The sequence below is a fragment of the Fusarium verticillioides genome, chromosome 3 (genome assembly GCF_000149555.1).
Source record: "Fusarium verticillioides 7600 chromosome 3, whole genome shotgun sequence".
NCBI lineage: Eukaryota > Fungi > Ascomycota > Sordariomycetes > Hypocreales > Nectriaceae > Fusarium > Fusarium verticillioides.
This window is the reverse complement of record NC_031677.1, coordinates 3566529-3590661: the sequence shown is the minus strand read 5'-3', so window position 1 is coordinate 3590661 and position 24133 is coordinate 3566529. Positions and strand designations below refer to the sequence as shown.

General features: G+C 49.2%; 11 protein-coding genes across 12 annotated transcripts; 3 read left to right on the top strand and 8 right to left on the bottom strand.

Annotated features, from left to right (window-relative positions):
- Window positions 1-307: 307 nt before the first annotated feature.
- Window positions 308-1492, bottom strand: FVEG_05441 (hypothetical protein; the record flags this gene model as incomplete). The annotated part of the gene is made up of 3 exons (XM_018893663.1): window positions 308-573; window positions 629-1301; window positions 1361-1492. The coding sequence occupies 3 exons, from the start codon at window positions 1490-1492 to the stop codon at window positions 308-310; spliced, it is 1071 nt and encodes a 356-aa protein (XP_018750541.1).
- A 48-nt stretch (window positions 1493-1540) lies between these two features.
- On the bottom strand, window positions 1541-2855 carry FVEG_05440 (hypothetical protein; the record flags this gene model as incomplete). The annotated part of the gene is made up of 2 exons (XM_018893662.1): window positions 2478-2855; window positions 1541-2417 (listed from the first exon to the last, which is right to left on the bottom strand). Exons 1-2 carry the CDS (start codon window positions 2711-2713, stop codon window positions 1541-1543), a joined length of 1113 nt encoding a protein of 370 aa, XP_018750540.1. The 5' UTR covers window positions 2714-2855.
- Window positions 2856-3075: 220 nt separating this feature from the next.
- On the bottom strand, window positions 3076-3955 carry FVEG_05439 (hypothetical protein; the record flags this gene model as incomplete). Its single annotated transcript, XM_018893661.1, has 4 exons — window positions 3076-3327; window positions 3386-3565; window positions 3618-3786; window positions 3825-3955. 4 exons carry the CDS (start codon window positions 3953-3955, stop codon window positions 3076-3078), a joined length of 732 nt encoding a protein of 243 aa, XP_018750539.1.
- A 1388-nt stretch (window positions 3956-5343) lies between these two features.
- FVEG_05438 (hypothetical protein) lies at window positions 5344-6368 on the top strand. Its single transcript, XM_018893660.1, has 3 exons — window positions 5344-5455; window positions 5506-5608; window positions 5660-6368. Exon 3 carries the CDS (start codon window positions 5749-5751, stop codon window positions 6265-6267), a length of 519 nt encoding a protein of 172 aa, XP_018750538.1. The 5' UTR covers window positions 5344-5455; window positions 5506-5608; window positions 5660-5748; the 3' UTR covers window positions 6268-6368.
- FVEG_05437 (DnaJ like subfamily C member 7) lies at window positions 6150-9784 on the bottom strand. Its single transcript, XM_018893659.1, has 3 exons — window positions 8498-9784; window positions 7238-8405; window positions 6150-7185 (listed from the first exon to the last, which is right to left on the bottom strand). Exons 1-3 carry the CDS (start codon window positions 9156-9158, stop codon window positions 6924-6926), a joined length of 2091 nt encoding a protein of 696 aa, XP_018750537.1. The 5' UTR covers window positions 9159-9784; the 3' UTR covers window positions 6150-6923.
- Window positions 9785-11830: 2046 nt separating this feature from the next.
- On the bottom strand, window positions 11831-13382 carry FVEG_05436 (hypothetical protein). Of its 2 annotated transcripts, XM_018893657.1 has the most exons (3): window positions 13209-13382; window positions 12700-13141; window positions 11831-12646 (listed from the first exon to the last, which is right to left on the bottom strand). In XM_018893657.1, the coding sequence occupies exons 1-3, from the start codon at window positions 13209-13211 to the stop codon at window positions 12216-12218; spliced, it is 876 nt and encodes a 291-aa protein (XP_018750535.1). In that variant the 5' UTR covers window positions 13212-13382; the 3' UTR covers window positions 11831-12215. The 2 variants fall into 2 exon arrangements, with proteins under 2 accessions (XP_018750535.1, XP_018750536.1); XM_018893658.1 differs by having other exon boundaries at window positions 12700-13382.
- A 747-nt stretch (window positions 13383-14129) lies between these two features.
- On the top strand, window positions 14130-17619 carry FVEG_05435 (hypothetical protein). The gene is made up of 3 exons (XM_018893656.1): window positions 14130-15467; window positions 15529-16770; window positions 16820-17619. The coding sequence occupies exons 1-3, from the start codon at window positions 14592-14594 to the stop codon at window positions 17237-17239; spliced, it is 2538 nt and encodes an 845-aa protein (XP_018750534.1). The 5' UTR covers window positions 14130-14591; the 3' UTR covers window positions 17240-17619.
- FVEG_05434 (S-formylglutathione hydrolase) lies at window positions 17389-18873 on the bottom strand. The gene is made up of 3 exons (XM_018893655.1): window positions 17967-18873; window positions 17803-17907; window positions 17389-17754 (listed from the first exon to the last, which is right to left on the bottom strand). Exons 1-3 carry the CDS (start codon window positions 18633-18635, stop codon window positions 17671-17673), a joined length of 858 nt encoding a protein of 285 aa, XP_018750533.1. The 5' UTR covers window positions 18636-18873; the 3' UTR covers window positions 17389-17670.
- A 589-nt stretch (window positions 18874-19462) lies between these two features.
- FVEG_05433 (hypothetical protein) lies at window positions 19463-20034 on the bottom strand (the record flags this gene model as incomplete). The annotated part of the gene is made up of 2 exons (XM_018893654.1): window positions 19850-20034; window positions 19463-19780 (listed from the first exon to the last, which is right to left on the bottom strand). The coding sequence occupies exons 1-2, from the start codon at window positions 19934-19936 to the stop codon at window positions 19463-19465; spliced, it is 405 nt and encodes a 134-aa protein (XP_018750532.1). The 5' UTR covers window positions 19937-20034.
- Window positions 20035-21114: 1080 nt separating this feature from the next.
- On the bottom strand, window positions 21115-22047 carry FVEG_05432 (DNA-directed RNA polymerase I, II, and III subunit RPABC2). Its single transcript, XM_018893653.1, has 4 exons — window positions 21909-22047; window positions 21590-21856; window positions 21417-21536; window positions 21115-21360 (listed from the first exon to the last, which is right to left on the bottom strand). The coding sequence occupies exons 1-4, from the start codon at window positions 21947-21949 to the stop codon at window positions 21324-21326; spliced, it is 465 nt and encodes a 154-aa protein (XP_018750531.1). The 5' UTR covers window positions 21950-22047; the 3' UTR covers window positions 21115-21323.
- A 195-nt stretch (window positions 22048-22242) lies between these two features.
- FVEG_05430 (hypothetical protein) lies at window positions 22243-24132 on the top strand. Its single transcript, XM_018893652.1, has 2 exons — window positions 22243-22378; window positions 22438-24132. The coding sequence occupies exons 1-2, from the start codon at window positions 22297-22299 to the stop codon at window positions 23856-23858; spliced, it is 1503 nt and encodes a 500-aa protein (XP_018750530.1). The 5' UTR covers window positions 22243-22296; the 3' UTR covers window positions 23859-24132.
- Window position 24133: the final 1 nt, after the last annotated feature.

Below are 24133 nucleotides of genomic sequence, written 5' to 3'. Positions count from 1 at the left end.
AAATCTCTGTCTACACCTGTCCATGTCTGAGGTCCAAATAACCTCGCCCCGAGAGCAAGAGAAGCTCTAACCACCTCAAAGCAAGGTACTAGGAAGAATTAGTCGCGACCTGCCTTTACGCAATACCGAACTTACCTGAGTTTTTTTTTCTTTTTTCTTTTTTTTTTTCCCTTTCTTTTTTCGTTTATAGTGCGTCCCAAGCGTTTTGCTTCCTCTAGCCTGGATCATTTAAACCCGAAGGTCTTTTGTGTATACCCTGGGTGATGAAGAAATCTCTAGTGTAGGTAGAAGTGGGCAACCGGTGGCTTCAAGAAGATAGTCGGCTTTGGAGATCTTCGAGGTCCTCCAGTGCCATCTCAACATCATAGTCATCGACGGTGTTCACGTCCGCTGATACCTTGAAAGTACTTGTGACGAGGGGGATGGATAGAGGTTCATCGGGGTTGTAGACGATGCCAAAATACTCTTTCCCCAAGATGCAATCCTTGATGCAGTGTCGTCGGAAATCCTGTGTTATGAAAACCCTCTCGATGTGGCATGTGTCGTTGATGCAGGTGAGGCTTATGGGGAGGACTATATATCTGTTAGCTTGTTTTACCTGCGAAGGGAAGGAGTTTGCTTGACTGACTGTCTCGAACCAGAACAGCGTCCTGGCGATCTCGACATGTTTCTGTCTGATGCAGCTGGACATGATAGTTCGAGATATTCCAGGAAGAAAACGTAGTCTCCCAAGAGACATTTGCCAAGTTGGCTTCTGAACTAGGCTCAAAGCTCAGATTCAGCATCTTAGAGTTCACCACCTCCCGGGCATAGTGCGTAAGCCTCTCCATCGCGGTGGTTTTGTATCGGTCAAAGGATTCTTTGTCAATAGCGACCTGCTTGAGAACGAGATGAAGCAGGATGCTCGTAACTGACATCATCAAATTTGCCAGTAACTCATCGCCTCCCAGAATGTCATGAATGAGCCCCAAGTTTTCAAGATCGAGCCACTTGTTGGGTACTCTGACGACATTATCATCAACTAAAACAGTCCAATGAGGAAGACCTCGTGCGTCGAAAAACTTGACGCTGAGAGTTTCTGTATGCTTGCTTGCAGATAGACAGGACCGGAGAGCATTGCTGACGAAGGCGGCAAGTACTGTGTCTGGGATAGAAGCCGGCTTTGCGTTTAGCACTCGAGGGATGTACTGGTACAGTTTTCTATTGACCATTTTGTAGGGCGTTAAGATGGAATAGTACGTGTCTCGCAATTCTAATGCCTGTCGACCAAAGTTCGAGAGATTCTTCAAGCATTCGGAGTCCTGTTCAAAGATTGTTAGCAAGCATACCAAGTCGAAAGTCTTCGCAGTCCATGACATACCGGTCTGGAGGCGGTGGGATAGTACCACTTGGAGCGATCAAGAAATAGATAATCCCCGAGAAGAGAAATGGTGTCCTTCTTGATGAACTGCGCCGCCAGCTCAACATCTCCCCAGCCCCAGTCGTCGAGCATGCTGCTGAGGTGTCCTACGAGATTCGGTCTCTGCTTCAAAGCCAGATCCTAGATGGACATGATAGCTCGACACTCTTCCTCTAGCGAACTCATGTGCTTCATCATCTCATCTGGAGTTCCGTAGAGGATGTTGTAACCGAATCTGAGGGGTCTCTCGGACAGGCTAGCATAGCCCCTGCGGGTCGTGTCACTCAGGAGAAAGCTCTTGAAGTAGAGTTTGCCACGAGACTTGGGATCGAGGATCAGGTCACCCAACTCAGTCTTGACTATATCGTCGTCCTTGATGCCCTGTAGAAACAAAGCGCATTCGCACCAGATGTTGAACTCTCTGGGGGTGACCGTGGAACGGTATATGTATTTGCCACGCCCGCTTCTCCCCACCTCCTTGTCAGGACCGATGCTGAAGATGGAGTCAGTCTCCGGATGCGGCTGAAAAGGAACATATTTACTGCCCTGTGGGACTGTCGATCGTCGAAACTTGTTGATAGTGTCGTGGTCCATGATTGCCACGATGGCCATGAGCTGACCCTCTTTGCCATAGTTGAACCTGTATCTGTGACCTCCCGTTCTGCAGGTAACAGCATGATTCGTACCGGCTCCCAAGAAGTTGAGAACGGCCCTTCCTAAGCCGAGTTCTGAGCGGTGGGTGAATCGGACATCTTGAGGTTCTTTAAACCGCTCTTCGTCAGGGACTACCATGGAGGGCTGCAGAGGAGTCACGTCTCGTACAGCGACTGTAACGGTGCCGCCCTTGCCATCTCTTTTGTTCATGAAGTGAACATAACCAAGAGGCTTTCCAGATCCATCTTGCGCAGTGAAAGCTATCTCTGCGGGGATCTTTTCATCGTAGTGGTTTGCACGCTTTTTCATGACGACGTCAAAGTCGGTCAGCTGCATGCCAGCAGACTCCATGATTTTGTCTTTCCTATAAGACGCCATGTCAGCCTCAGTGATATGATCAGGGTCAGGTATAATTGTGACTTACCACCAACGAAGTAGCTCGCAGAATGACTCTTGAGCCGTCAAGCGGGGGGTCAGAGGTGTGAGCCCAGTAGCCAAGACGCATCTCGCTGCAAGTTTGTCAAGCGTAGGCATTTCACTCGCCTTTAACTTTCTCTTTTCTTTTTTTCTGCTTGGAGCAGCATCTATCATCACTTCATCCTGCGCGAGTGTATAGTCGAGTGTTGGGTCACTCTCGGAACTGTTGTTCTGGCCCGACATCTTGAGAATATGGTCGATGAACTAGGATGCCAGATACAAAAGAAGGACAAGAAAAGGATTATAAAAGGGGAGGAAATTACGGCATATTTGAGCAGTCCCCAAGACTGCTCACTTTGGTCGGCCACGGATGTTGATGTAGGTAGGAATAGTACGAGGGGGCGGGAACCCGCTTGAGGGAGCGGGAAAGGAAACGCAGACTCCCACTGAGAAGGCCTGGGCCACCCGCCCTAACTAGCACGCAATTGCACTTTATGTAATACCGTCCCCAAAGAACAGAATAGAAGCATAAACAGAACCCCAAAACCCGTCATTACTCCACTGCCGCCAAGTATCAAGCCATTATCACACTACTCCGAGTACAGCTACTCGAACTCCTTGGCAACTGAAGAAACCATCTTCACGTCCCTTTTCCAAATGTCTTGATAAAACATTCTGCCAAAAGTATCCTTGAAATTCCTAGAGCACCAGCGCATGCGTTCATGCAAGAATATGGCCCTGCAACCGGCCTCGCCATACTCATCTGCAATGTTATTAAAGAATCTGACGACCTCTTCTTTGCTGACATGCCACTGCTTGCCTGAAGTCACTGGCCAAGGCACTTGGTATACTACAGGCTATGGTGAAGGTATCGTCAGTCATGCTATAGAAACAAGAGCGTAGTATGTTACTTACAAGCCCTTCTTCCAGCCCAGATTTGTCTATCGCCTTCCACTTGGAGTTGTAGCGCCCCCAAGCCTCCAGGGGATGGATCTCAACATCGTCTCCGCCATCGCTTTCCGATTCTGAGCTAGACTCGGAGTCAGAGTCAGGCTCAGGCTCAGGCTCAGGCTTCTGGGGAATAGGCTTCTCCTGCTGGTTCATCATAAGAGTCAAGCACGATAACGTGAACAGGACAATCAAATACCTTGAATCGGGCCGCCTCCACTTTCTTCGCTGCCTCCGCCGCATCTCGAAACTTCTGCGAAGCATCCTCCAGCTCCTTATCGAAATCAGTGGCCTTGTGTTGATAGCACAGAAGGAGCTTCACAGCCTCTTCAAGGAGCGGGTGGTCCGCCCGCTGATCAAGGGGCACACTATTTAACCTCGCCATGAGGTGTTCATGCTCCCTTACCTTGACACTCTCAATGACTCTATTGCACTGCCGCCCTTGGGACTTGCGAACCCAATACACTTGGGTCCTTCCCTATAACTGTGTGGAAACACAGTCTGTGAGTCCAGGTTCTGGTCTGAGGATAAGGACATGATGGCGTTGAAGGAAGGACAAGGGCTGTAATGAATGATAGACTGGTAAGATGACTGATGAGGATTATGATTACAAGTTTAAACGTGAATAGGTATTGCTTAGCATCAAGGTTATGTCGAGTGACCAGAGACTCAGGGGCATGCCCTTTACTTTATACCAGGGACTCAATACACCAAAGCAAGGATATTCTTTGAGACTCTGGTATCAGTCATCCATGATCCTCCAAACAGCATACTGCGGGCTTCCATGACATGGCCCAGACATGTCGTTTAATGAACAAAGACCCTGCAACCTCATGTCTGCTTTAGAGTCTGCAGCTAACATGTTCACAAGGGATATCTGATGGAGCTTATCTTTCAAGAGAAGCAAAGTCTACGGGGACTTGGTTTGTATTCACTAGAAATACTGTTGCTAATTAAAATCTACCAATAGAACGACTCAACGAAACGGATGCCATTGCGATCAGACGGTGCCCCCCCCCCCCAACCCCCCCGGTGGCAGCCTGCAGGCACTTTACCAGGTTCCCGATTGTCACATTCATGCATGTTAGGGGTACTGTGACCACCGAAAAGCAAAAATTTCACTGAAACAATTATCCAACCGACTTTTCCACAGTCATGAATGAACAAGTGGCATTAGAATGATGATGGCTTGCAAGTCAGCGTGTCCAACATGCAAGTGTCTGCCGCATGTATATACAGCTTGTCCCACACGAAGCGCAAAGACGATATGGTTATTTATCAGGTCTTCCAACCTGAGAAACGGTACTGAAGCCAATACTTTGCTACATTCATTGAGAATATGCTCATCTTGGATAAAATGGCTCGCATGCCGGCGGTGAGAATCGATCAGTTCTTTGCCACCCTTTATGCCATGATTGCTGAGTGACAGTTTACTAGGTCAAAGAACTTAGACTATACCAAACCAGTTATCATGTAAGTTGTATGGCTAAGGTATTAGTCCTATGAGCCTCACCGCTTGATGAGCATCTGCAAGTATAGCTTTCAGTGATATCCCGATAGACTGTGTCACCAAATGATGGCTGGTCACATTTCAGGCAGTTACCCTTGACTTGTTGGCTAGGCTAGGCCAGGGATATTGGACAAGTGAAATAACAGGGCAAGATATAATAAGTCCCTAACCGTAGCCCTAACAAGAGGAATCAAGCTCCTCACAGAGAAGACGGTCATTAATGAGTGGACAGTTGTTTAAGTCCAAGCTTGATGTCGTTGCGAGAGGCTCATGTCACTCACTGATAAGAAAGATACCCCACCTGACCACCCCCACCTTTCCATACCCCACTTCCCGCTCGTAGCAGGGATCCGGAGTAGTAATTAGTCCGCCATACACTTTACTCATGAAGCTTAGATTCCCTTAGACAAAGCGTCGCAAAGCATTCAGAGTATCTTATCTTTAACCCGCCAAGGCTCGTCCAATCCGTACTCACGACACCTTCATCATGGCGCCTGTCGATCGCGTAGACCACAATGCCCTTGAGCGTAGGTATCATGATATTCCGAATTGTCAACGTGTGTTGACCCCATCACAGAACAGCTCAAGGACATCATCCAAGATCTCTACCAAATAATGGTACAAGTCTCAACCTACGACTCCGTCGGCCGATCCAGCAGGGAGGTTCTCATCAACGAAATGTAACATAGCTTGCTACTCCTACCTTTGAAGTCCTAACTAAAGACTCACAGCAAAACCCTCTCCGACTCCCTTCGCACCGTTCATTCCTCCGCCTCTCCCCCAAACAATTTACCTTCAGTGCCCCCAGAACTTGTCGAGTATGTCGAGCACGGCCGTAATCCAGATATCTACACCCGAGAATTCGTCGAGCTGGTGCGCCGAGGTAATCAGCTTATGCGCGGCAAGCTCAACGCCTTTGGAACCTTTCGCGACATCTTGGCGGAGAACATCACCTCGGCTATGCCTGAGTTGCGTGACGATGTGGCCCAGGTCGTCGAGGCCACTGGGGGCGTGCCGCCTGGGAGGAGAAACGGTGAGCAGCCGCAACAAAACGGCAATGCTACCAACCATGCATCATCGTCTGCTGCTTGAGAGGCTGGCGGAATTGGATGACTATGATGATTCACCATGTTGCTCAGGCTACGAGCATGTTTATTTCAAGCGGTTGCGGCTAAGGAACCGCAAATTTTATGATACCCTAAGCGCGCGTAATACCGCGCAACCTAATGCAATATTTCAGGTGCCAGCAGCGTTAAATGCCGTGATTCAGTATTTTTCGGACAACAACTGGTATGTAGAGGAGTTCATATCAATATTGACAAGCAAGCTCACACAATGACGAGGATCATTAGCATTGAAATTATCATAGATATGTTGTATGAGCAGAACTTTTGTGGACAACCATCTATTATGCCAAGATGCGACATTATATGCGTGAAACACCCCAGGAACCGATCTAAAAGGTCGGCGTCCATCCTAGGCCCTCAAACCCTAACGACGAGCAACTCGCTAACCTCTAGCATTGCTCTGCATTCATTGATGTCTATCCCTAAAATAAACGCCCCAATGGTATGTTGTGTGGCATAGGATGAGTGAAAAGTGCCCATTATATGTGAAAGCCGTTCACAACGATAACGGCTTTTTCCTGCCAAAGAATGGAATGTGCTTCATGCATATATATGCTGAACCAACCAGCGTCAAAATGAGTATCACCACTTGCCAAGGGAGCAAGACAGCTGCCGCCATGAAGAACTTGCCGTATCGTCGTACAGCATCTACCAGCCGGCCATGGGCATCTTGGCGGCGCTGTTCGATATCATCTCGAAGCTTACCGTTCCGGGGGGACTGTGGGTGAAGGTCCTCATCGCTGGTGGTTGCATAGTCGTCGTTTTCCTCTTCTTCGCCATCCTCATCCTCGTCTTCTTCGTCATAGAAGTCCGCATCTTCATCCTCACTATCCCATGGGTCGTCATCGTCATCATTCGCGCCGGCTGGTCATGAAAAGTTGAAACCGCCGGGGAATCCTCCACGCTGCCTGGGGTCAGCACCACCAAAGTTGAAGTGTGCGCCGCCGCCACCACCGCCGGGGAAGCCTCCAGCAGATCGGAAACCGCCGCCGCCGAAACCGCCCTGCTGGCCCATCATGCTGAAGAGGATCTCCGGGTCGATGCCACCCATGCCTCCTCCCATGCCACCACCGCCGAACATATCGTTGGGGTCCATAAGATCATCGCCGTTATCGTAAGCAGCACGCTTCCTAAAGTGGTATTAGTAACTTATTTAGTCGGTATGTTTCAGAGATTACTTACTGAGGGTCGCTCAAGCACTCGTAAGCCTCCTGCAAGTCCTTGAACTTCTCCTCGGCGTGAGGGTCGCCCGGGTTCTTGTCGGGGTGGAGCTTAACGGCCATCTTGCGATATGCCTTCTTGATCTCGTCACCTGTAGCGGTTTTCTCAACACCAACGATCTTATAGTAGTCCTTGCGTTGGGCCTTCTTGAGCTCAAGCTCCGCTTTGCGGATCTCACGCATGATGGTTCGGTCCTCTGGATCGAGCTCCTGGATGGCCTTCCACTCCTTAACAGCGTCCTCCCATCTCTCGGCACCACCCAAAGCATTGGCCTTGGTCTTGCGGGCCTTTGTGTAACCAGGGTCAAGGTTAATGGCCCGTTCACAGTCAGCGATGGCATCGTCGTACTGCTTGAGCTTGATCTTGCATTGTGCCCGGTTCTGCAACAGCTTCGAGTTCATACTCTTATTGGAAGGGTCAATTTCCAGAGCATTGGTATACTTCTCGATGGCTTGTTGTAGACGACCTGCCTTGAAGTCGGTGTTGCCCTCCTCCTTCATGCGGTCAAGTCTTTGGACAATCCTGAGCCACTTGACGGCATCACGGAAATCAGGATCACAGTTAATAGCCATACGGAAGAACTGGATAGCCTTGTCGTTCTCGCCCTGACCATAGAGAACACGTCCTCGGAGAACAAGAGCCTCTGGGTCCTGGCTGTTGTTTCGGAGGAGGTTCATAGCAATGTTTTGCGCCTCTCCTAGTGAGTTTTCCCGTCCCATTGATAGATAAGCCTCTCCACGCATGAGCTGCCACTTGCGGGGCTTGGTGACACCAGGGCCCAGGCCGCGCTCCGCCAGATCAAGAGCATGAAGCACCATGGACATGCCAGATCCAGATCCACGTGCAAGAATATCACGGGCTGACTGAATATGATGCAACATCTCCTTCGCAGGGGCCATGTCCTTAGCAGATGGTGGGGGTTCAATGCGGTTGAAGGTTGTCATGGCTTCCTCGGGTCGGCCCATAGCAGTATAGATACGGGCCAAGCGCAGAAGAATCTTGGCATTCTGAGGATCATAATCGGCAGCTCTGGAGCAGTCTTCGAGAGCATGCTCATATTGGCCATTAGACATATAAGCAGCAGCTCGGTTGCCTAGATAAGTAGAGGAGAAGGGGAAGAGGTCGACAGCTGCGATTAGGTGTCAGCATTTGGAGATGCATTTAGCCAGGCTGAGAAATCCTGGAAGTAAGAAGAGTCTGATGGCAGATGGCGATGCATACCTTTGCTATACTGCTCGATAGCCTTATAGTAGTTCTTCTCCTTGAAGAACCGGTTACCAGCAGCCTTGTAGGCTTCGGCATCTTCCTCAGGCGTAATAGTTGGGCTTCCAGGGTTGGATTTGTGAGGAGGTGGCGGAGGGGCGCCGTCATCATGACTGGAGCCGTTGGGAATAGGAACGGAAAAGTTGGTCTGGGCTTTCGGGTTGGGAGGAGTAGTTGAACGAGCGCCATTAACAGGCTCGCTGTCGACATCCATGGAGTTACCGTTCATTGCAGCGGCGAGAGCGGATAATCGCTTTCGTTCTTCGGGAGGGAGGTTGAGCGGATGGGTATCGGGCTCGTATTTGTGCCGACGAGAGGAAGAATGGGAGTGAGAGTGGCCCGGGTCTGTAGATTGCCTCGACAGTCTAGAAGAGCGCGAGGAAGATTTTGTGGACTCGGCGGCGTAAGAAGCGGGCCGAGATAGTCTCTTTGAAGACTTTGAAGGCGACTTTGCTCTCGCAGGAGAAGAAGGCTCCGAGTATGCGGGAGGTTGTTCGGCCGGGTCGTAGTTCTCACGGTCGCGCTCCTCGAAAGTGGCGGACTTCCTAGTAGAGGAAAGAGGAGGAGGAGGAGTGGAGGAGGACGTTGGCTTCTTGCCGCTACCAAAGAAGTTCTTCATTTGAGCCAAACAAAGTTTGGTTCAGACAGATAGAAAACTAATACTTTTAGGTAGACGGGATGGAAGAATCCCCAAGAATCCCCGTAAGAAGCTTATGCCGGATACTTTACTGGACCGAGTTGATGCCCTAAACGGGCGTTAAGGAAAAAACCGAGTTTTTTTTTCGGGGCCGGTCGACTTCCAGTTCCTGGCTGGACTGGACTGGCTGGACACTAAGAACTGGACTTTATTACTGGTGGCTCCGGGAACGGTCGTGCGGCTCTGAGCCTAAAAGGGGTCGAGTCAAGTTAAGTGTAGTGGGAAATGCCGAATGCCTTACTAGAGGGACGGAGGAGGATCGGAGCAGTGATGAGAGATGACTGCAAGAGTCAAGGCACAGATAGATAGGAATACAGATACAAGGAAGAAGTAAAAGAGTCACAAAACTCAGGCAGATGACAAAAAGCGATCCAGAGGAAAGAAGAAGAAAAGAAAAAACAATCCGGGGGCAGGGAAGAGGAAAGTGATGAGATGATGAAGGAAAAGAACCCTTGTTGATCCAATACGCAGAGCACAGCCTGAACCAGCATTCAGCTGCTAACTTTTAGGTCGTAGTCAATTAGTTTGAGTCCTCCAGTTAATATGAGATGAGCGAACCGGGCTATGACAGTGACGAGTGACAAGCGACAACGGCCATGTCAATCCCATGGAGCCCAGCCCAGCCCAGCCCAGCAGATTTATCAGCCGCTCTCTCTCTCAACAGAGAGAGGCCAAATGCCCGAACTAGGATGGGCAGGACTATGTGTCAAAATCGACACAAACTGCCTGATTTCCTAGTGCAGTAACCCGTTTTCCAAATCTCAGCCTGTCGGATCACTCCAAACGTGAAAAGAATGGCTGGGTTCTGCAGGCAAGTAGGTGTCTACGGAGTAGACGTACAATATGTACATAGTTGCCGGCTCACCACGGGAGCCTGAGCGTTTAAGTTAGGTTGACCACTGAGACATAGCCTGGTCTGGCCTGGATAAGTCTGATGAGAATAAAATTGTGTATCGTACTGTACTGCCGGAATCACGTCAATGTCAGTGTAGGACTGTCATTTCATTCCATCGGTTCTCGGAGACTTTGGCAACACAGGACATGTTTGCCTGCTGTGCGAGTATCTTGTACTTCGTTCCCCAGTGACATTGACAGTTGCAGTGACAGATTTCAGTTCATTCACATCCATTCAGTATGCCTGGTCGCCACGCGCTTTCAACCCCCACCGCGGAAGGGACCTTGTCTGTCTGGAATTATCACGGGCCACAGGTCAGAACCAATTAAGCAAGGACCATGTGTAATGACAATTCAATTGACAGAAAATATGATAGGGGTTCTGAGTCTAAATCTGCATGTTAGTTTAGTAGTGAGTTGTCCTCATTAATGGTTGAGCCAACCAGGCTAGTCCGTACAAGAGGTTGGGAACAATAGTCCATCAATCTCAAACTACCGCCTATGACAGCATCACAAGCATCAAAGCTTGTCTTTACAGCATTGCCCAAATGACAGGCTCCGCAATCACCGATCAATGACAGAATGTCACAACCGAAGACCAAGACCAAGGCACAGAGCAAAAAACAAAGAGATAGACACAATAATCCGTCAATTAATCTGCAGCTGTCAACGTCTCACCCCGCGTAAACTCAACTGATCGTTTTAGTGTCCGTGGCCAGGCCCCGGCCCGCAAATGACTAACCTAATATCGAGGACTTGCGCTTATCCAAACGTCATCTATTCTAGAAGGTTCAGTGGGGTCGAGGACCCTTGACAACGTTTCTCCAGCCATCCTCGATTCCTACAGGTCGCTTTTAGGCGCTCTCACAAGGCTTTCCTGGTCCTCGCCAAACTGCTCAACGCCAGTCACTTTTCCGCTGTCTCATCAGTCTCCATCTCATTCAAGAGGAGCCCGAGGAGGTGGCGGGTCGATTGCCTGCTCTCTTGCATCCTTGAGGGGCTTGTTTCGCTTGGCTGCAAATCATTGCAGTCCACGGTTATGGATCCGGGGCAGCATTTTTCTATACGCAGATACAGCACAGCACAGCAAGCTAGTAGGCAGGCAGGCAGTCGTCCAACACATTTGTTTTACACGGACTGGATGGCTGGATGCCTCCAGATTTCTCACTGACCCATCATTAACACAGCTCTTCCACGTGCAACCAAATCATCCTGGCGGGATGTTGTACAACTTCGGAAAACGCCTAACATTACACAACGATAGTAATATCAATGTTTGCTGCCGTCGACATGACACAAAGTCAAAGCCTCAAGGTGGACAGTGTTGACTCGGCAGGAAATGTCCGCGTAGCCGAGGACATTGACATAAATACTATACAAAGCCGTGTCACTCAAGGGGTGACACAAATTCATTGGATATCTAGGGATACTCCGTTTTAGCTCTCGCTTTGGCTCTTGATATGTAATACTCACAATATTTTCGAGACCCTCATCATCTTGCTTGACCTGATTCATGATGTAACCTTCGCAGATAGAAAGGCCATATATGTCCCGAGGCTCTTTTCATTCTTTGCATTCTTCGTGCTCACATGGCCCTTGACTATTTGAATGGGAATTAAGCAAGTCGTTTAAGATTCCTAGTCTTGAACCCCTTCTATCTGGAGAGGTTTGTAGCTGACCATGAAGCTATGAGAGTAAAAGCCGAGTCCTCATTGAATTTGTTTGAGAGTGGAAAAGGCCATTGCTATACTCTTGGAATAAGAAATCTCAATATTGAGTAATTAATCGTGTTCTCATTCGATGCCCTATGTTGTTACCAAGTGCTATCCCAACCATAAACCATACCCATCCAGCCAAGCACCCTTTTCCGTTACAAAAGCCGCCATATAGTTACATAAAGTAAACCCGGAATAGCTACACTGACTCCTGCCAACCTCTGTGTCCCACAGACCTTATGGTACCCTTGGGTATCCTCAGAGCTACGCTAGAGGAAACGCGAGTTGATATCGACGGCATCAACACCTGACTGCCTCGAACTGAACGAGTTGCTTCCGAGCAAGCTTGTCATTACAGAGGAGGAATTCTTTACACGAAAACTTCATCATCCTCATTATCATGAGACTGGTTATCCGAACCGTTATTGGAGCCCATGATAGAGCCAACAAATTCCTGGTACTTGAACACCTCGCCTCTTTTTGCACCAAGGTGAGCGTTCATGTTGCGGTTGAAAGCTCGTCGTCCAGTGAACCCATTCATGATCTTATCAACTTCACTGGCAGTTAGAGCCTTCTCACCAGGCTCGGGTGCTGTGTCAAGAAGTGCTTTTCGCAGCTCGACCAAGTCGACCTGGCCGCTATCGTCGTCATCAAAGGCAGAGAAGGCAGACAGCAGCTCGGCGCTTGGTGAAAGTGCTGCAAGTGCGTCGGCCAGCGAGTTGAGGAAAACTGCGAGAGTGATTGTCTGGGGTGCTGATGGAGGAAAGAACTTGGATACGTCAGCTGGGTTTGAAGGCAGGCCTGTTGAGATTGTTAGCTAGTGTTATCTCATTCATCATTTTCTTCGTTCATACCCAGCTGGTTGAGCATATCAGTAACATCCTCGCGGTTTACGACACCATCGCAATCTCGGTCCATGATCTGGAAAGCATCTCTCAATGTTCGGACCTGGGTTGCTTGCAGTTGCGATAGAGCATTGCCATTGCCAAGCGACTTTGATACTGGAGTCCTTGGGGCCACGGCCACTGGAGACATACGCGAAGGCGAAGAATTCATCTCGTCTCTAACAGGAGTCTTGGCCTTTGGTGTCCAACTGGGTTGTGTGCTTGTGGGAGTTGTAGGTCTAGCAAAGCGCGAAGTCGAGCCGAAAGGTCCTGCCTTTGTCGGTGATCCTGTGGGAGTAGTGTGTCTTAGGGGAGAGGGCGAAGCAGGAGATTCGGCGCGACGAAATGGAGAGCTTCGAGTAGGTGAAGAGCCATAGCCCAGGGGAGAAGGCTTGTATGTTACCGGCACAGACTGAAAACAACGGCGTTAGCTGGGACGGGCGTCACTTGTCAGGGATTCTCCGTCATGGAAGAAGTACCATTGTGCTCAACGTGGGTCCGGCGAGCGGAGATGGACAATAAAAGGTTTATGAGAAGACGAGGAAGAGAAAGGTGACAATTTGGGGTTGATTAGTGAGAATTTAGAAGGGAAATGTATCGTGAAAATGATCAATTGACCGTGGGATGGATATAGATAACTGTTGTCGTCATTGGGCAAGAATTGAGGTTGTAATGCGCCTTAACGAGGTGTGATCCAAAGTAAACAATGAAAGTGGTTCCCAGGGAGATGCATGATAGACGCCACGAATTGAGTGCCACAGAGAGTTGAGCCACATGTGAAAGCCAAGATTGGAGAGTCATGGCACTCGCCTGGCGCTAATGGGCATGGGGTCGGGGGAGGTGTGCTCCAACCACAAGCTGAGAGCTGCATGCAATTCAGGGGACGCAAGGGAACGAGACGACCCTTTTTCTTAGTGGGGAGCATTCTGAGTGGACGAGGGTTGTGTTCTGCTGACACTTTTTCAGCTTGAAGATTTTCTACTGAATGGTTATGGTCCAATGACTTGGTAGAGATAATGTTGCTATCAGGAGAAATTCCAATTAGAGGGATCAGCCGGAAACATATTTGGGCGTCACTTAAACTTGACCAACCGTTTTCAGTTTCAGGGGTTAGCAGCTATTAAATGGGAATGAGGGGGAAGAAAGGCTGGACCCGACATAGTGGATAGAATGGGTAGGGAGGGAGTTTGGTAGGTGATTGAACCCTTTGTCCAGTATTTTCTGAGATCACAACACCACTTTACTCAGATATACAGCATATTGATCTATCGTCGGATAATTGATAATTGATTGACTTGCTGGATACTTCCATCCTCATCTGTCTCCACCTACAAGGAAGTCAAGCCTCGTTGCGCAAGTAGACGCCCACTTGTATGTACTTACTTTGTGGTGGGAACATGTCTCGGTTACAACACTCTCTTTAAAGCTGTCTCTAGTTCTGTTACATATTCGATAACAAAGTGGTACTGGCTGGTGCTGTACATGCTGTCACAGCTGCTTGCTTTCGATCGAGGAGAATTGTTTAATTCTGTCAATTCCTCCAGTTACTGTAACGTCCAAAGTGGAACAGAGCATACACAGCAGAGCGTCGATCCCACTGCCTTGCATTACATTGCATGCATTCACCGCATCCTTTCACTCGAACCCTCCCTTTCGGACCCCCCGAGCTCGAAAACGAACCCCAACGCAACGCAGCGCAGCGCAGCGCAACATCACCCGATCCGGAGCCTACGAGGGTTCTAAATCGTGAGGGACTCGTGTTTCGTGTCTCGGAACCCCGGCCTCGATCCGCCTTCGGCACTGTCTTGTCTTAGCCTGTCTTGCATTGCTTTGTCTTGTCTTGTCTCGTCTCCTCCATCATTATGGCTTCTTCGTTCCAGTCAACGTTGCCATTCTTGACCAAAACAACCAGCAACAGCGGCGCAAACAACCACCACGGTCACGGTCATAAACACAGCCTCAGCAATTTCTCCAATGCTTCAGTCTCCAACCGAAGAACCTCCCTGGCTTCGTTTCACTCTTCGCGCCCCGAATCGCAAATGTCACAGGCCTCGCCGCCTCCTTCGAGGTCACCTCTTCCTCCTGCAGAGATCGATCGCATTTCCGATCCCAATTCGCAGTCAAAGACGCCTTCGACGGGTCTGTCCTCGCAGCATTCATCACTTTCCGCTCCTCGAAGGATCAACCATCATGCACGACCATCGAGAAAGCTTCGCTCCCAATACCCGCGAAGCTCCACGGAAAACCATGTCGAATACATCCTTGTCGCATCTTTCGATATCGATCGAGGTCCTGTCATGGAGCATCAATACCCAGTTGCGATCACAGGGGACGAAAATATGCTAGCAGAGCTCATGTTGCCGGATCAAGCCCACGCCCGCAACCAGGACTGGACAATCTTCTTTCTTCACAAGGATACAAGTCAGGAAGAGGAGGACGAGGAGCGCAAAGTTAAAGAAAATCGAAAGCAAAGGCGAAAGAGGAGGCGTGGTAGGGCAGCCGGTACATTAGACGAGGGGGATGAAGAAAACGAAGAGGATCTACCAGAGGACGAATGGGAGGACGATGATGAAGACGACACCGAATCTACTGATAGCGAACCTGAGGGCGGAGAGGGCCCTCCCCTAATTTATGTGCTTAATCTGGTCAATACCAAACATGACAAGTCGGTCAAGAGAGGGGCCATTGTCAAGGCCATGGCCATCTGCACGCGGCATCCCTTCTTGCATATCTACAAGGCAAGTAGCCTAGATCCACGCACGATCCTTGTGCTCGCGCACTTGCTAACCGTTTCAATAGCCACTGTTACTATTGGCTCTGGAAGAATACTTCAAAGCACCTGTTCCAGAGACATTGGCCATGCTATACGATTCAGTAAACGCCATGGATTTGTCTCTGATGCCTAAACTCAGTCTTCTCGAGCGCCACTTATTACAAGCAAGTGACAACAAGGATCTCTTTGTGGAGAAATTCGAGCAGATGATTCAAATGCGGATAGCCGAAGACCAGCGCGAGGAGGCAGCAGACCAGTCATTGGATGCGACAAGGAGTCCGACAAAACTGACTGGTATCTCAAGAGCTGGTACAAAGGCCCATGTCGAGGGCGGCCAGTCGATTTACTCTGTTCCCCGCGACACGCATGAGTTTGAGAGCAAGGTCATGTACAAGGGCATACCGATCCCTATCAAAGTGCCTGTTGCTGTCATGCCAGAAACCGTCGGTGACTTTTCACTCATCAAACTCATTCAAAACTTTTCAGATTCTCACCAAAAGTCGCCCCAACCATTTGCGCTGCACCCTCACCTCACAACGAACGGAGTCAATACGCACCCTATCATTGTGCTGGCAAATGCACTCTTGACACAAAAGAGAATCATCTTTCTAGGGTACAACATGCCCTCGGGCGAGGTCGCAGAAGCTGTCTTAGCCGCGTGTGCGTTGGCATCGGGTGGTATTCTTCGTGGGTTTACACGACATGCTTTTCCTTACACCGACTTGACCAAAATCGACGACCTGCTCAACGTACCCGGTTTTATCGCTGGTGTAACGAATCCCACCTTCGAGCTTCACCCCGAGTGGTGGGACGTCTTGTGCGATTTACCAAGTGGAAGGGTCAAGATCAGTACAAAGATCGACCCTGCCCCTGTGACAGAGGGCCTGCTGTACTTCCAGCAACAAAATGCAGCTTTTGCTGCCATTGCAAGCGGTACCACGAACACAAGCCAGGACTATACGGGTGATAATGCCTTCATGGCTGATGTTCTTAGGAGCATAGCTGCGAGACATGGCGAACGTGTGATCCGAGCAAAGTGGCGCGACTGGGTCGGCAAGTTTACTCAAATCGCAGCCAAATTCGAGGAAAGCGTTTATGGAGCTAGTGCCTTGTACATTGGAGGCGAAGATCAGGACTTGATGCCGCCAGGGGCCAATGGGCATGGTTATGTCTGGGCGGATGATACAGCTAAGCATAAGGAGCTTGCTGGTAATGTGACAAGAATCGAAGGATGGCGCAATACTCGAAGTTATTACAGCTTCATCCAAGTAAGACACCGCACTAAGAAAAGGGACGATCAAAGCTGACATTTTGCAGGATCTGGCACAGATATATACCATCAGGCCCCTGAAGGGTCTTGACTTGGCCCATCTTCACGACCGTTTGCGAATGCAACGCTTGACCCCTGCGCAGAGCAGAGATATTTATCTTACCATCTCCAAACACGTCCACACGTACGATGAGATTTGTCTACTGCTTAGTGTGGCCCCTGAGTCACACGCTGGATTGTTCTACCTTGCACTTGGCCTATTCCACAAGGACCGCGAAGTCCGTCTGAGAACAGCAGATCTCTTGGAGCGTATATCCGATCATGAAGCCGGACAGCATTGGTGGAGGAGTCTCAGTCGCTTCGAGAAGCTAGCTTATATGCGGCTACGTCGAGAGGTGGATGCTGAGATGCAAGCAAAGCTTGAAAAGGAAGGTATAAGCGCTGAAATTGAGAGGATAGTAAGCTGAACGTTTGAATTGGAGTTTCCATGTGGGCGGGCTTGTAGGAGTTTATTTATGGGTTGGAGTAACTTTGACGGGTCCTCCAGGAGGTGTCATGTCTGGGTTCGCATCATATACCTTTTAGCACTCATATAGGCGGCGTTTTTCAAAGACATTGGAGGAATACAATTGCACGTTGCATACGACAATCAATGTAATTTTGAAGAGTCATATTATTTAACTTGCTTTTCAATTCCTTGATTGGTGGATTTATGACCTCCCTTATGCTATCGTTCAGACCATAGCATTATTGAGAACATTTGCTGCTCGAGCATTCCATGTACACAACTTGAAGACACAAACTGATTCGTTTACCCAGAATGGCGCCGTAAATACACCCAACCGACTTTTGTCAAAGAACTGCTGGTTTCACCCTCTTACAGCGCACTGCGTGGTAGTCACAAGAGTCCGAGAGCCTTGGCGGCGTGCTTGACGTGGTCTTCGCCGAAGGTAGAGATGAAGAAGTAAGAGTGGTCATAGCCCTGAAGACGGGTTAGCATTGTCGTTTGATGGGAATGAGAAATACCTACATCCTGGTAGCGGAGAGTCAAGCCCTCAATGCCGGCATCCTTGACAGCCTTCTCAAGGTTCTCGGGGAGAAGCTGGCCTTGCTTGTAGAAGTTGTCACCAGTGCCCTGGTCTATTAGCATGATGTACTCAACAAGCGTGAGGGAGGGAGAGGCTCGGAACTTACAACATCAATGAGAGCAGGGAAGTTGCCCTTCCAGCTCTTGATGAGCTCAGTGGCATCGTGCTTCTTCCACTCCTCCTTGTCCTCACCCAAGTAACCCTTGAAGGCCTTGTCACCCCAAGGGCACTGAGAAGGGTTGGAGATAGGAGCCCAGGCGCTGACACTCTTGTACTTGCCGGGGTTCTTGAGGAACAGAGTCAGTGCACCATGTCCACCCATAGAGTGGCCAGAGATAGAAACTCGCGAGGAGTCAACCTCCTTAAACTCCTTGAAGATGAGGTCGGGAAGCTCGTTGGTGATATACGACTCCATCTTGTAGTGCTTGCTGTAAGGGTCCTTCTTGGCATCGATGTAGAAGCCAGCTCCGCTGCCAAAGTCATATGAGTCGTGCTCACCGGGCAAGTCCAGCTCGCGGGGAGATGTGTCTGGGTAGAGAAGAGCAAGACCGAGCTTGGAGGCGTGAGCATGGAGGAAGCCCTTCTCTGTGACGTTGTCGGGCGTGCATGTGAGGCCGGAGAGGTAGATGAGAAGAGGAGCTGGCTTAGAAGATGATGCTGAGCCTGGGAGGTAGAGAGTTGCGTTCATGGGTGTGCCGGTGACGGCGGACTTGTGGGAGAGCTTGAGGAAGCGTCCGCCGAAGCTGTTGATAGTAGCATTCGTAGTGAAAGCCATGATGTCACTGTATCTGAGGATTGCTTTGGGTTAGACAGAAGCAATTGGGAGGTATAAAGTTGAAAACGGTTTCAAGAATAAAGAGAAGATAAAGTGAAAGAGGAGAAATTTCAGCAGTTTATGGTTATGTTGCTATGAAATAGCTGAGCTTTATCCCGAGGAGGGGAAGCTTCCAGTCAATGGCGAGGTCTGGGGTAACCTTAACCCCACCATCGGTACCCGGATGCCTTCATCAACATGACGAATGCCGAATTATCTCCCCGGCTCCGGAATACGGAACCCCCTCCGTGTCACGGGTCGGAGACAAGATAAGAACAGTATATACACTGGGGGTAGCAGAAGAGTAGAGTCCCAAGTGACAAGTATGTTTAGACAGTATAAGGATATCTATCTTCTAATCGTTTGTGATGAACTTGGTATGCTCTGTGACTAGATTATTTTCTCAGCATGCATTACTATTCCAATAGAACGTGACGTTGAGATAGTATGAGTGATTGATTGTTTCATGTCTTGTCTGAAACTGATAATCATCATTCATTAGAGCTGTATCTATCTCTGCTTGTATACTTTGACTGAATGCCAAAGAACTAAAAGACCATCGCTAATATCGCTAACTCCAATTACTCCGTAGCCCGGTGAAATGCCCATTACCCCGTCGCCAAGGTTACCATTCCATTGTAATACCAAAAAAAGAGTACTCAATCGACTTAAGGCAGTCGACGGTAGAAGGCATAAAAGATGCCACCAAAAACAACCATGTTCGTGGATATATAGAACCGCCCAGGTGCACATATTGGCTTTTCCTGTAACATCCTCACAGGCTTCTCCTAATCGAACAAGTTCTCGCTCCTTGTGGTCTTTTTCAGTGAACAGTCAAAGCTGTTGAAGAGTTTGGGCCAGCCGACCCGGCTGAAATTGAATTTGTATTCGTAATTGAAATCGATCGCGCCTATTGTGCAACCCGTAGGGCTCATACAAGTATCATTGCAGCCGGTTGTACGAGGGTAACAGTTGAAGTGTTCGCCATCAGGTGCGAATGTTGTGACGTTGCGAAGGAAGGGTTCAGAAAGTTGATGGCACTTGTTAAGTGTATATACCTCGTGGGTGCATGTACCTGTGGAGTTGGCGCCAGTGCATATCAAAAGCTGTGGCGATGAGATGTCAATACCACAGAAAAGAGACAGCATGTAAAATAGGGAAGAGAGTCAACTTACACCCCCGACTGCCCGCTCATTCAATATGGGCACAGCAGAGATGCTGACGGCAGAAATGATAGTTGCAATAAGAGTGAAGAACTTCATTGTAGCGGTTGGGACTTGTCTCGGCTGATAATGATAGTGCGAACGAAAGTGTTAGATTGGCGAGTGTTGATGTCTGAGATGAAAGAGTATGAATCAGAGAGATTCTTCGCAGAGGCTGGATTTTAGTAAAATATATACTGAAGGCAGTTACGAATATCGGTTGGTCTTTTCAATTGTTAGCTGTTTCTGTATACCAACCTCCCGGCCTCAAAACACCACAAGTGCGACCAACCTCTTATAAGAAATGGAGTAGGATAATAAGCTTCCAATAGCACAACAGCTTCACTACATTCGTCTAATCCCTCCTGCATAAGAGCGCACGACTCGTACGATCAACACTAGACGTAACCTTTCATCATCGCCCCAAGTTCAATTCGGTTCAGTCAAGGGAGTGCGTATCCGCCGACGTCATGAAGGTCCCCGCCAAGAGGGAGATCATCCTGTCACCAAACGTCTAAATACCTTCAGGACCTTACCTGGCTGCCTGGATAAGATAACACAGCAAACAAACAAGCAGAATTAAAGCCGACTTGGCCGAGGCTGCATGAAAACTTTACTTGCATGATCTGCAAAGCTACGGCTGTCACGGCCTTTCCCTTCCCATCGATACCCGTTTCCGGACCTGTGTGGCACAACGTTGGAGGCTGGAAAGAATATTCTGGACTTGTGGTTGGTTGGACGATTCATCTAACCTGCGAGGACCCTTTCCAATATGCAAGAAGCCACAGACGCTGCAGGAGTCATTTCTTTGTATTTGAGGTTGATAATCTATGTCAAGCCCAGATTGCGTGGTATGAGGAGATGCTCTCTTGCCTGGATTGATTGACTGTTTATCAGACTTTGTGACGTATGAAAAGGCCACTGCGCTTTTGAGGTTGCGTCCAAACACCACAAGATGCCGTCATGTCTCGCGCCGGTGTTTCAGTGAAACACAATCTGGCCCGACGTATTCGGCCCATCAGATCCAAAACAAGCCATCTATCTGCCTTTTCCCACTTGATATCATTCTCCCATGAAAATCTACCGAACACTTCCGCATTGGCAGCGATGTGACGGGAGCATCCGTCAACAGTGTTGCTGTTGGGAATTTCTTTGTCCATCTTCATCACAGACGGCGTCAAGAGACAATCAACACACTCGTGCACCAAGACACAGAAGCAAAGTAGATTTCCTTCTTGTTTTTTTTGTCTAGTTCCTGTGTAAATCAATCTCAATCTCAAACGCCGCGCTTATACATGATTAATTAACCTCCTGATACACTATACAACATGTCAAGCCAGAAGGGAGCACACAACGTTCCAGCTCGATTGTATCTAAGGAGGGTCGCATGGGTATATACACCTCGGGGGCAATCGGTTGTTTCGCGACGTGCTAGTCCTTCGGTCGCTTACTGCAGCAGTTCCTCGCAGGTCCAATCCTCGTAGCTGTACCACACGCGTAAGTAGGGCATCTTCGAACTGCCTCAACAAGCATCACTTACTAGCCATCGGGCATGTATCGCCGCACGATCAAGGGGATCTTCTTTTCCCGCATCTCCTTGATCGCGATTTGAAGCGGATCAGTCTCGCCCTCGAGATCAACTAGCACAGGCGCATTCATGCTGTATCCAGTTAGTTTCCTGAAGTTGCTACAGTTTAGCAAGGTAATGCGGACCTGATCTGCAGAGCGCGTGTACCGAGGATGCGTGCCCTTTCGTACTTGGTCATGTAGGGTGTGGTAGTTCGCTCGTTCTCGGGAATCTTCTTGTCTTTGAGTAGCTTGTCGCCGCCCTTCAGCGCGTTGGCAGCTGCAGAAGGATCTCCTGAGACTACGACATTGTCCTGGTCTTGTCCGTTTTGTTGCTGGTCACCATCCTCCTCCTCGAGGACCTCGGGGTCGTAGTACTCGGTGATCTCCTCCTCCTCGTACATGGGCTCGTCGCTGCCTACGAGTTAGATTCGCGTGCGCCTGCAAAGATCGCGAAGCAACTTACCCGCCAGCGCCGCCAACATCGTCATCGCCGAAATCAGACATGGTCAGTGTCGTTTATTATGAACTTGATGAAGAATGAATGTGAGGGTGTTCTTAGTCCAGAGTTGCTTTCGCAATGGATGGTTTTAGAATGGCCCAGGCCAACCTCGTAAAAAAGTTCTAGAGAAGAACAAGTAAAACCTGGTCAGGCCGATGTTTTTCCGGCGCACCTTCCGCACCTTCGTACAAAGAAAATCAGCGAAGAAGCTTTCAGGTGGATCGCTCTTGACTCTCATCCCTGCAATCCCCACACAAAAATATAGTCACCGCCTTAAATTGAAATCAATTCTGCCACTTCCAGGCTTGCTTCGACATTTACAACACTCAAGGGTCCTCGGCATGACAGCATTATGAGTAAACGAGAAGCTGCTGAGGCAGCCTTTGATATCCCTCCAGCCAAGAGACTCTATCGTGGAGGCCCAGATGACTTATGTACGGTTTCTTACCCTTCCTGAGCTCTGAAGATGCATCTGCTGATATTGCAAACTTAGATATTGATGATGCTGAGGACGACTTAACTAGTGCTCATACTCCATATTCCACCCAGGACCCTGATTCACCGCAGACAGTTAACACTGCTGCTACGACCCCCCGGGCTAAATTTCCTTCTGATCTCAAAACTCTTGCTTGTACATGGCCTGGTTGCCCCAAGACCTTCAATCGACCTGCCCGATTGCGAGATCACCTCAATTCTCACACCAACTCCCGACCATTCAAGTGCCCTTATGATAGTTGCGATAAGGACTATATAGAGGACAAGCACTTAAAGCAGCATATCAAGGCTGTCCATACCCTTGAGCGAAAACATGTCTGTCAAAAGGAAGGCTGCGGCAAGAGCTTTGTGACGGGCACTCGACTTAAACGACACCAGGCCGTTCATGAAGGCGAAGAGAGATTCCGTTGCCAAGATTGTGGGCAAAGCTTCAGAAAGAAGGAGACATTGAGCAAGCACGTTCGAAAAGATCACCAGGGCCTGCCTGCACTCCAATGCCCAGAGCAAGGGTGCCGTCATGCTTTTGAGTCCAAGGCGGCCTTGAAGCGACACCGCGATAAGGATCATGGCGAAGCAAAGTTCTGGTGCGGCGAATGTGGTTTGAAGAGAATGCCCGATGGTACAGAACAGCGTGTAGGATTCACCACTGAAGTGCTGCTTCAGGCCCATATCCGCCAGGACCATCAAAACTGCATTTTCTGCGAATTCAAATCTGCTTCACGATGGGAGCTAGAGAAACATGTCGAAATGCACCATTCCGGCCAGTCCGTTGAGGATCGAAAGAATATCGCCTGCCCATATGACGACTGCACCAAGAAGTTCACCAAGAAGTCCAATCTCAACGCTCATATTCGTACAGCGCATGAAGGATTCCGCTTCGTTTGCGGTCAGGTTGACCTCACTAGTTCTGGCCTGCAGGACTGGACAAACGATCAAGGCTGTGGTGATAAGTTCAGCACCAAAAGTCGACTAGAAGATCATATCCGATATAAGCACCTCGGCCACGAACGCCCCAAGCTCTCGAAGCCTGAGCCGTCTCAAGAAATCAATCTTATCGATGAACTCTCTGGTGCTGCAAACCAGGCCGAGAGAACGATCTCTTGTCTCCACTGCCATGAAGCCTTCATTCGCTACCACGACCGGGATGCACATGTTGAGCTGTATCACCCACCGGCTACTGACCCATCTCTTATCCTAACTGGAGACCAGCTTGACCCTGCCCAGTTCTTCTTCGATGGGAGTTTCTCCAACGAAACAAATTGGCCTGGCATTTTGCCGGAGGATGACATCTTTGCCGCTACAATGGACTATGGCCCTCCGCGAGATGACTGGCCGGAGGACGAAACCAATATACTACTACTGGCAAGAGATCCAGCAGTACAGGATCCTCTTATTGACCCCGCTCTTGGTACCCTCTGAGGCAAAGAAAAGAAATGTGGAGTTAAAATGTTCTGGTTTTTGAAAGGTGAAAATAAAATAGATACCCGGCCGCAAGGCTTGACGGTGGTCAACATATGAGCGGCTGGCTATGACACCGTCACGATGTATGAAGAATGAATCGCAATGTCACAAAAGAGATGAGGATGGTTATGATGAAAAAATAAAGTTGTTTGGTCGAGTTTACCCAGTTCTCGCGTATAGTGAAATTGGTTCCTTTCTATCAGTCTACCGGATGCCGAAACCCAGAATGATTT

Excerpts from the sequence above, each read along its gene's own strand:
- FVEG_05438 (XM_018893660.1), top strand. The coding sequence starts at position 5,749 with ATGTCGAGCACGGCCGTAATCCAGATATCTACACCCGAGAATTCGTCG.
- FVEG_05437 (XM_018893659.1), bottom strand. The coding sequence starts at position 9,158 with ATGAAGAACTTCTTTGGTAGCGGCAAGAAGCCAACGTCCTCCTCCACT. Across the intron at positions 8,406-8,497 it reads TATCGAGCAGTATAGCAAAG|CTGTCGACCTCTTCCCCTTC; the intron begins GTATGCATCGCC and ends ACCTAATCGCAG. Across the intron at positions 7,186-7,237 it reads GAGTGCTTGAGCGACCCTCA|GAAGCGTGCTGCTTACGATA; the intron begins GTAAGTAATCTC and ends ATACCACTTTAG.
- FVEG_05436 (XM_018893657.1), bottom strand. Across the intron at positions 12,647-12,699 it reads TGATATGCTCAACCAGCTGG|GCCTGCCTTCAAACCCAGCT; the intron begins GTATGAACGAAG and ends CAATCTCAACAG.
- FVEG_05435 (XM_018893656.1), top strand. The coding sequence starts at position 14,592 with ATGGCTTCTTCGTTCCAGTCAACGTTGCCATTCTTGACCAAAACAACC. Across the intron at positions 15,468-15,528 it reads CCTTCTTGCATATCTACAAG|CCACTGTTACTATTGGCTCT; the intron begins GCAAGTAGCCTA and ends CCGTTTCAATAG. Across the intron at positions 16,771-16,819 it reads GTTATTACAGCTTCATCCAA|GATCTGGCACAGATATATAC; the intron begins GTAAGACACCGC and ends GACATTTTGCAG.
- FVEG_05434 (XM_018893655.1), bottom strand. The coding sequence starts at position 18,635 with ATGGCTTTCACTACGAATGCTACTATCAACAGCTTCGGCGGACGCTTC. Across the intron at positions 17,908-17,966 it reads TCCCTGCTCTCATTGATGTT|GGCACTGGTGACAACTTCTA; the intron begins GTAAGTTCCGAG and ends CTAATAGACCAG. Across the intron at positions 17,755-17,802 it reads TGACTCTCCGCTACCAGGAT|GGCTATGACCACTCTTACTT; the intron begins GTAGGTATTTCT and ends ACCCGTCTTCAG.
- FVEG_05432 (XM_018893653.1), bottom strand. The coding sequence starts at position 21,949 with ATGTCTGATTTCGGCGATGACGATGTTGGCGGCGCTGGCGG. Across the intron at positions 21,857-21,908 it reads GATGTTGGCGGCGCTGGCGG|CGACGAGCCCATGTACGAGG; the intron begins GTAAGTTGCTTC and ends ACTCGTAGGCAG. Across the intron at positions 21,361-21,416 it reads CGATACATGCCCGATGGCTA|CTACGAGGATTGGACCTGCG; the intron begins GTAAGTGATGCT and ends CGTGTGGTACAG.
- FVEG_05430 (XM_018893652.1), top strand. The coding sequence starts at position 22,297 with ATGAGTAAACGAGAAGCTGCTGAGGCAGCCTTTGATATCCCTCCAGCC. Across the intron at positions 22,379-22,437 it reads TGGAGGCCCAGATGACTTAT|ATATTGATGATGCTGAGGAC; the intron begins GTACGGTTTCTT and ends TTGCAAACTTAG.